The sequence below is a fragment of the Salvia miltiorrhiza genome, chromosome 4 (assembly GCF_028751815.1).
Source record: "Salvia miltiorrhiza cultivar Shanhuang (shh) chromosome 4, IMPLAD_Smil_shh, whole genome shotgun sequence".
Taxonomy (NCBI): Eukaryota; Viridiplantae; Streptophyta; class Magnoliopsida; order Lamiales; family Lamiaceae; genus Salvia; species Salvia miltiorrhiza.
Genome location: NC_080390.1, coordinates 22,608,071 through 22,617,906, shown reverse-complemented (window position 1 = coordinate 22,617,906; position 9,836 = coordinate 22,608,071). Strand labels below are relative to the sequence as shown.

Genomic DNA, 9,836 nt, shown 5'->3' with positions numbered 1-9,836 from the left:
GTCAGGATAAATGATGGCTTGCGGTGTGCCGTCAGCCGTGTGGTGTGGGGAGTTGCGGTGGTAGAGACTGGATTTCAGATTTGGAATAAGGTTGGCGGCGGAAAAGTGTGGCTGAGTTAGGAACTTAGGGTTGAGAAAATTGGGGATGGCCTTTTAACTTAATTCTGGAATGTTCCCCATAAGTATTAAGTAAACACTAAACATACATATATAAAATATAAATAATAAAGATATATATATATATATATATATATATATATATATATATATCAGTTTTTTCGCGCGGTTGGTTTGAAATAAACCAAACCGAGCGAAAACCGAATTTCTAAATTTTCTTCATAAAAAACCGAAATAGCCGAACCGTTTTAACCGAAATATTTTTGGTTCGGTTCGGTTTGATTTTTCTAAAAATTTGCTCACCCCTAAACTTAATTCTTGTCGTATTGAATTTCTCTGTTGGGAAGCAAGTCAATAATCTTTGGTGAGTTGGGATAAGGTCGACAATCTGGGGTATCTAGCTTCTACGCAATAATATTATTTTTGAAGACGCCATTATGTCCCATCAGAAGCTCCTTGCCTTTGTTAAGGTTGCCATCAAGAAGGCCTCCACCTTCAATCTCAGATGTATGGCGAATATTGTGTCTGATCTTTTGATTATTCTTACTTTTGATATTAAAGGCATTATACGCCGCCCTTCCACCTTGGTTAATGTTTACTGGAAGCAACCGCCGCCTCACTGGATTAGTATAAACATTGACATGTCTATTTGTGGTTCTCCCATCATTATTCATAGGGGTAGTGTTTGTCGTGATGACTTTAATGAATTGTTTCCATTTCTCGATTGGTCTGGGAGTAGCTTTTGAAGTGGAGTTTTGCGCTTGAACGAGCTCTTGAGTTAGATTGGTCTCATGTTTGTGTGGAAACTAACTCAATGTATGTTGTTTGTTTTACTTGCTACTAAATCAATTTATGTGCCTTAGAGATTCAAGAATAGTTAGCTTAAAATTCTTAAGCATATGAATAACATCATCGTCCATGCTTTTCACATTCGTGAAGGCAACCACATCGCAGACTGTTTAGCTTGATGTGTGACTCAAGAGGGTTGGCGGGCTTATGCTATTCCTGATATTATTCAATTGGTTCATGAGGACTTATACAAACATTCGTTTGTTAGAGTGGTTCGATAAGTTTTGGGCTGCAGATGCCTTTTACGAGTTGCTTTCTTCGGTTAGCATGCATGTTTTTTTAGTCCTCTAGTGCGCTGTAGATTAGGTACCAACATTGAATGTTCCTCTCTCGTTTGCACTTCTCGTCATGAGGGTTGTAACTTCTCTTTCTGTGGGCATTTCTCTGTTGTTCAGTTGTGTCTCACGATTTGATTGAGAGGAAGTGTTGCTGATTTATTTCTGGACAAGGCTTGATCCTTGGAAGTTTGGTTTCGTCTTAGCGGCCTTTTAACAAATACCTTAGGCTCCTTCTTTAGCTGGCATCGTTATTGCGTGGCCTATGTTTATCATTCTGGTATTCTTGTCTATCACTTTGGTGCTTGGGGTTTAGCTTATCATGATCTCCTTTGTTTGCCGCATTCTTTCTGGATTTTTTGATCTTTGGGTGGCTGACTCTTCATCGGTCGGCCGCTGCTGTTATTCTTGTCCAACTTGAGCCTTCAGCACTTGATCCTACCTACTATTTCAGGATTGGGATCGAATGGTGGGCGACTGCTCACCTTTGTTGCCGTGTTCCCGTGATTTATCACTTTGGCTGATGCCATCTTTGATTGGTTTTCTCATTGCTCTCAATGGATTTATAAGTTTTTCTTTTCGCTTTTTTTTAAATAAATTTTAATCAAGCAAATGCTATTATGAACATTAAACTAAAATGTCATAATCCCAAAATTTAAAGATAAAATTAATTACAGATCTAATTTAAATTACTTTTTCCTTCTGCGCTTAAAAAACTGTTGAAACAATTAAATAAATAAAATGATCATAATAGTCCGCAATTTATGACCTATGGTTGAAAATCATTTTTACATAATATGAGAGGAAAATTATTTCATCTGATCCTCCCTCTATTGTTTATTATCTTTATCTACAAAGAGTGTATAATAATTACCTTATTTGACGTTCAGAAAAAGTATATTACATTTTCTTTTGAGAATATACACTCATATAGCCATATTGAACAATGAAACTCAATTTTCGGCCACCCATCTGAATAACACAAATTATGGTCATTTTTTACAATTTCGGTCTAAAATACACTTGCATGCGCCCCTTCTTTCCCTTGCTCACTGCCCCGCTGCCACGTCGACCCACGACTGCTCGCAAGCTAGTGGCCGCGCCTTCTCTCCCTCGCCTGCTCTTGCTCATGCCGCGTTGCCCCACGGCCGCGAAAAAGTCAACAGTGACACTTTTCTCCACGGCCACGACCTTTCTCTTGGCACAAATGGACATAATTGTGTCAAGTGTACATAATGAATGACGCAATTGACACGAATTTCTCCATTTGTACCAACTGTAGCATCATAACCCTCGCTCACAGCCTCGCTGCCACGTCGCCCCACGGCCGCTAGCAAGTCAGAGCTCGCGCCTTCTCTTGCGCCCTTTTCTCTTGGTACAAATGGATATAATTGTGCCAAGTGTACCTAATGAATAACACAATTAGCATGAATTTCCCTATTTGTACCAACTGTACCATCGTTCAATTTTCAGTCACATTAGCTACAATGAGCATAATTGTATCAAGTGTACCTAATGAATGACACAATTAATACGAATTTACCCATTTGTACCAACTGTACCATCATAACCCGCGCGCCCCAACCTGAACCCGATGCCCAACCTGCGCGCAAACCTGAATCTAGTCAAAACAGTCCTAAAACGTAAAAAATGACCAAAATTTCTATTTTCTAGATGGGTCAAATATTGAGTTTCATTACTCAATATTTCACCCTTACAAATACTCTTTATTCATCAAAACGACTCACATTCAATTCAACCACAACCATTTATTTTTACACAGTAAGTCTTTATCCGATAAACACACCACCATCAACTATTCTATTAAAATTCGTGCCAAATCCAAAATTATATATTCTTTATGAACGAAGGTAATATTTCATTTTTAATGGGCTATTTGCTAGTATCACGTAAAATAGAAAGAAATAAAGAAAAGAAGTGAGTTTGTAGTAAAATGGTTAATATTCGAAACCAAAAATTCCAAATTCAACCATCATCACATGATTTTTTAAAAAAAAAATATATATATCCGACAACAAAGAAAGAGAGAAAAGATGTTTATTTTCTAAACCATGTTTGTCCCATACATAAATCTGGAGTACACTCGTAAATATAAAAACATTGGCGCTACTCAACGTGAGACCCCTGCCTTATCATCAAAATTCTCGAACACTAAAAAATTACATAACCAAAAAAAGAAACCATATACAAAAGGTGAAAAATATCAATAAAATCAGAGGAGTTTCTCAGTCTGAAATATACAGTATGATTGGACAACGAGATGCAACTTAATTGGTAAGATGCTTATCTCTGACCACTATCATCGTGGTCCAGACAACTCATCAGCTCTGATATTAGATATGGAATCGGGAATTATCCAATCAGTGTTAGGGTGATGGATGGTATTGAACTCTTGCCGGAAATTTTCTTCCTTCTGCCACTCCTCCCACCTCTCTGCCAACCCGTCGCCTTCTAGCATCCGAACGACATCCGACATCTTCGGCCGCTCCATCGGTGAGCTCTGCGTGCACAGGAGAGCTACTTGGATCAGCTGCTCCACCTCCTCGTCAATATAATTGCCCTTAAGATCTCCATCAACTAATGTTTCCAATTTTTTCTCATTTAGAAGTCCCTTGACCTGAAAATAAGAATGAGGAAACATTATTATAACTGAAACTACAAGTTCCAACGACGGAAGATTACATATGATATAGAAATGCTTACCCAATCAAGTAACATAACATCGTCGTCATTGGCAAGCCGAGCAAGATCAAATGCCCTCTGCCCGGTGATGAGCTCAAGAAGCATAACTCCATACCCAAAAACATCTGTTTTCTCAGAAGATTTACCGGTAGAGAGGTATTCAGGGGCAATGTGACCAATTGTTCCACGGACAGCAGTGGTTACGTGTGTGTCTTTGTAGTCCATCAATTTGGCCAAACCGAAGTCACCAACAACTGCTTCGAAGTCCTCATCCAACAATATGTTTGCAGCTTTGACATCACGATGTATAATTTTCGGGTCACAATGATCATGCAAATACGCAAGTCCCCTTGCAGAACCCAATGCTATACATTTCCTAATTCCCCAATCAAGAGGGGGCTGAGAGTCAGATCGTTCTACAACAACACACCCAAAGCTTATTAGAAGACACATCAGACCAGAAACTACTAGGATAGTGTTTAATAGAAAAAACTGCGTAACTATGTTCAACTAAGAGAAAACAGCCACATGCAAACCAAACTAACATTTCAAATTTCAAGCTACTAAAAAATGCTAAGGCAGTAGATACTCGCAAAATTAATTAACATCTTCAGAAGTATTTTAGATGCAAAACGTCAGTAACAATTAAGCTATCGAGTCAAATTGCCAGGATAATTTCCTAATGAAGAAATTAGTTCATCTCAGCCTAGACAAGCTCCATTGCGTGTGGTGAAGATATTCAATTCTTAGCGAAACATACTTTATCGTGGTATATAGAATAATTAAAATTGATTACCTACAAGTAATTCCTGACCAAGTTAAAGAGCAGCAGAAATAGAGAAAGCCTACCTCTTAAGCATGATGCTACACTTCCATTGGCCATATAAGGATAAACTAGCAGTCTCTCTGTTGGCGTCATACAGAAGCCTCGCAAACGAAGTAAATTCCGATGGACAGCCATGCTGATCATTTCTACTTCTGTTTGGAACTGTAATTCTCCGCCTTGTGTGCGCTCCTCTTTCAGTCTTTTCACTGCCACTAGAGATCCATCTGCTAGACGGCCTTTATAAACCTTACCAAATCCACCTCTCCCAAGAATATTTTTATTGCTAAAGTAATCTGTAGCAACTTGTAGCTCACGTAGGGAAAATCGTTTGAGCTGCCCTAAGTGAACTTCGGGATCCTCTTCAGCTGGTAACCAGAAAACAAAATATATGGGAGTTAAAGATATATGCAATGTGATCGACATTTCACAGATTTATTAATCACTAACCAGGAACATCAAAGAAATGATCCTGTGGCTTCCTTCTCCGATACCATGCGAGTGCTATTGCAGGAGCAGCAAATAGAAGGGCAGCTCCAGCAGCAACCCCTCCAGCAATAGCTCCAGTAGCGCTGTTTCCAACTGCAATTCATGTTTATAAATAAGCCCATACTGTTGAAGTGTTCATTCACATATTAAATACATTCTACAAAGTCAATTTGCAAAATGGCCAAAAATCCTCTAAATTAACTGCAAGGAGGTTCAAATTACTCCAATTATTTTCCAATTCAACAACACATTAAAAAAATGATACAATTGACACCTCACACTAAGAACTGTGTAACCTTAGAAGAATGTAGCAAAAACTTGTGGATTTTGTGAAACCATCAACCAGCTCAATAGATTAACCACTTTACATGCACAAAATTAAATGATCAGAAATTTAGTTTAGCCCATAGAATGGGCAGGGAGGAAAATGATGGATGATTAAGCAGCGCGGGTTGACAAACCTCGAGAAGAAGGGTTGTTCTGCGGAACTGGAGGAGGTGGAGACACTGGGAGCTGTTCCAAGAGATTGTTGGAAAAACTGACAGATAGGAGGAAGTTAGTCATCATTAAAACCAAACTCAATCCCTATTCCCACCTTGATAAATAAAAAATACTAGTTCTGTAAACCTGATAGGTGTGAAAAGCTGAAAGGATCCATTGATTGGTATTTTCCCGGTGAGTTTGTTATTTGAAAGATCACTGCATATGTTTTGAAAACATGTAAGAATTTGTCAAAAGACAAGAAAATAAGAAACAGCAATACGGAATATTTTGCACTTCATACTTACAGGACTTGAAGTGTGAAGATGGTAGTCAGAGAATTGGGAATTTCTCCACCCAAACTGTTGTTGTTTAGTCTCCTATGGATTCAGAAGCACCGATTACCAAGTATCAAACATATAAATGAAAAATAACTTTTAAAAAAATGCTATTAGCAATGGATATTATCTGCAAACTGCAACCTCCTCACATTCTTTGGTAGAGAAAAATACTAAGGGCACATTCTTATTTGCCAAGATCTTAATGTTGAACAGTAAAAGATCTATTGTCAATCTGCCTGGAAAATATCATTGATATCTTGTTCTCTTGGGCATCATACTCTGCCATTAGTCTAATTGCTTAATTGCAGAAATCATGATCGCATTTGATAAAAATCTAACTTAGTAAAAATGTAATGGTAGCATTCAATTCATCGCCATTAACAATGAATCACAATCAGAAGTGTCGCACACCTTGACAATTACAAATGTCTAATCCCATATTCCTCATTGATTTTCCATGGATTATGGAAGGAACCAAAGAAGTATATCATGCATACAAACTTCCTATAATACCCGTATTTAGTGAGTAGAACATAACCAGATGATTAAATATTATATGTAGTTCAAGAATACATAGAAAAGAACTATGTATGTGGAACAACCTAAAAAGGAATAACTTACTGTATATTCCGGTGTAACTATTAATAGCTAAAGACTCTTAAGAAATAGGAAAGAAAATCTCAGGAAAAGAGTAAGACGTGAATATAAAGTTAGAAGCTCAACAAAGAGAAAACCATACAAGAAACGCAGTCTCTGAAGCTTGCCCAATGTGTCAGGAACTGAACCAGTTAGACTATTCAGATAAAGATCCAAGCTCACCAAGTTTGTTAAGTTTCCAAGCTCGCTTGGAATTCTTCCGCTTATGTTGTTACTATAAAGTTCCCTGCCAGGAGAGAAACAAAGAGAAAGAGATTTATTAAATTCGTCTAGTTTGTTTATAGGTTGGAACAGCTGAGAAGGAGGGATCCAAGATGATAAACCTGATAACCAGTGATAAAAATAGAAAGAAAGAAGAGATAATACGAAGTAGTAAATACTTAATGCAAGGCTGAGCATTCAGCAAATTATTATAAGTTGCATTTTCGAATCTAATACTCCAATATCTTACATCTAAGTTAATCATTCTCATTCAATTACATAGTGACTAGCTTTACCTTACACTGGACTACAGTTTGGACATTGACTTCTGACAAGTACCTATTTTATCTTACCGAATGAAGTCACATGAAAAACTATATTCTTCTTTAACCAGTCCATCAGTAATCAAAGATAGAATTCGTGAGTGTGTGTGTGTGTTGGGAGGTCCAGCATGGGTTGTATGTATATACTTCACTATTAGAACCATCAATTTTTCACTTTTCAGTTTCTTGTCCTTTCTGCATCTAACAAGAAACAACCATCACACATCTCAGTTCTTTCTCAGACCACCAAATTGAAACACTCATAAGGTCAATCATGTAAGTAGTTGGCAAATGGTGAACTCAGCCGATGTTATCCATGTGTGTGCCAAGCTAATGCAATGGCTACATCTGCTCCAGCATGTAGTGTAGGTAAAGTTTAATCTTCCAGGAAAGAGGATGCCAAACAATACTACACCTACACGGCAATTATAAAACAGGGGTGATTTTTGGACATCATCAATTGGAGTAATCTCTAGAGCAGGTTTATATCCAGAATGACTCAATAAAAACCTATATCCCCATGTTCATCGACATTGTATAGCTTGACCATTCTTTCCCTCGAAGAATTGCAGCCAATGACCCAACTCCAGAAAGTAGCATAGCAATGTGTTGAAGCATACAGCACCAACCCAGAAATTCCCAAGTCCAATGTCCTAGAACCAGCTACAAAGACCATATACGCACCATCACCAACTACAAAGACCAGCAGCACCAGCTACAAAGGTATGCTCGTGAATAAACAGATACCATAGTTCAGCTAATAAAGGATGGTTAAACAATGCAATAATATTTTCATATATATACGCATACACACACATATGTAAACAATCAGAAAATTCCTCATTACATGCTAAATCCATTAAATTTAATTCCTTTTATTTATAGTGGTCTGAGTTTCCATTTCTTTTCCTAAATTCCTTCTCAATGCCCTAAAGCAATAGTGTTTAGCTCTTAGAGAAGTAAAGGTTGTCAAACTCTTCAACATAGAAATTCAATATATCCCCATAATTGCAGAATGAATGAAAAAATTTGCATACTGATGGCACGAACTAAAACATAGCTTCCTTCCTTGCAAGGAAACAAAAGTGAGAAATCTGATTCCAGAACCCAGCAGGAAATAAATAAGATACCTACGCTTCTAAGAAAAAATAGTATATTAAATCCTTTTGATACTTGAAAACTTAAGTCAACAGCGAAAATTAAAATGTTGCGATCCAAGAGATTTATAGGCAGATAATATCGACAATTATTACAAGGTGGATTTTGATGTGACTTACAAATACTGTAAATTTGAGAGCTGACCAAGCTGTGGAACCAGTTGGCCTGACAAATTTGCATTGCCAAGATCACTGTGCATATGTAACACAAAAATATTCCATAAACAATCAATACTCTGAAGTAAGTTGCAACATTACAAAGAGATACACAAGCAGGCTTACACGCGAGTAACACTATTCTCGCTATTGCATGTGACGTGAAACCAAGTGCAAGGATTGACAAGGGTCGGATCCCAACTCTGAAGAACATTCTCAGGATCCGCCAAATTGCTCTTCAGAGAATTCAAAGCATCACCTGCCCCGGTAGCAAAACATTAATAGCCTTTTATATAGAGTTTCAATAAATTTGAAGATTCCAATTAAGTTAAATAGCACAACATCACTAATCAGAGAGGCGACAATATAATGCATATACTCTTCAAAATGATCCATAGTTCTCAAGTGGAGAATGAAGGGACTCTCCAATTCAAGTCTCATAAAAGACTTTCAAGAAATCACAAGTTTTCAACTATTTAGTACTCTCTTTAATTCTATTTTACTCCATATTCCATAAGACAGAAATTCCGTAACACGTCTTTCTTCTATGCAGTAATATGGAACCGAAGCAGGAAAATAAAAAGAATTACTATCGTCAATTATGTACAGCCTACGAAGTCAACGTGTATTAACTCACATCAAAATCAAATTCCGCAATACTAACTGCAAATAAATCAGAAGCAAACAACGATAAAACAAAAAATGAGCAACAATTAATCAATTACAAAGTAAACAATAGCAACAACAAACCTTCAGCGTTGGAAGAAACTCGCAAAAACCTCGCGAATACAGTAATAACGCAGCACAAGATCGCTGCTACCGACCGATCCATAAATTAATTTGTCTGCCCAAAAACACACGGCCTAAACACCTAAAAGCTTCATTAAGTCCTACACTAAATCCTAGCTTTTACAGATAATCATTGCATACTCATCCACTCTGCATACTCAATCAATCCAAAAGGTAAAAGTAGAGAGAAAAAGAATTATATATTTAAATAGCTGCGAAACATAAACTCAACAGAATGCGGTGAACCAAACCACCAACAAAAGGTGCAAGAGCTGAAATCAGGAAAATCAATAATAAGAAAAGCAGGTGCAGAAACGAAAAGCAGCGATGCAAGATTAAGGAGTTGAATTTGGGAAAATGCAAGGAGCTGGAGAAAGAGAGCAAAAAGAATGGGAGAGATTTTCTATTGTTTTTTTGTGTTGCTTTTACTTTGTTAGTGGAATCTGATATTTTTTTCCAGTATAATATTTGAGCTG

The 9,836-nt window shown here is 37.3% G+C and overlaps 1 protein-coding gene across 1 annotated transcript; it reads right to left on the bottom strand.

Moving 5' to 3' along the window:
* Positions 1–3,284: 3,284 nt before the first annotated feature.
* LOC131019433 (BRASSINOSTEROID INSENSITIVE 1-associated receptor kinase 1-like) lies at positions 3,285–9,836 on the bottom strand. The gene is made up of 11 exons (XM_057947973.1): positions 9,322–9,836; positions 8,698–8,830; positions 8,536–8,607; positions 6,817–6,960; positions 6,045–6,116; positions 5,884–5,955; positions 5,718–5,794; positions 5,218–5,349; positions 4,794–5,135; positions 3,966–4,360; positions 3,285–3,879 (listed from the first exon to the last, which is right to left on the bottom strand). Exons 1-11 carry the CDS (start codon positions 9,401–9,403, stop codon positions 3,562–3,564), a joined length of 1,839 nt encoding a protein of 612 aa, XP_057803956.1. The 5' UTR covers positions 9,404–9,836; the 3' UTR covers positions 3,285–3,561.

What these genes read in the sequence shown, in the direction of transcription:
- LOC131019433 (XM_057947973.1), bottom strand. Translation starts at nt 9,403, where the DNA reads ATGGATCGGTCGGTAGCAGCGATCTTGTGCTGCGTTATTACTGTATTC. An exon ending in GAGAATAGTGTTACTCGCGT is followed by an intron (nt 8,608 to 8,697) that starts GTAAGCCTGCTT and finishes ACATATGCACAG; the next exon opens with TGATCTTGGCAATGCAAATT. An exon ending in TCATTTCTTTGATGTTCCTG is followed by an intron (nt 5,136 to 5,217) that starts GTTAGTGATTAA and finishes TCTGGTTACCAG; the next exon opens with CTGAAGAGGATCCCGAAGTT.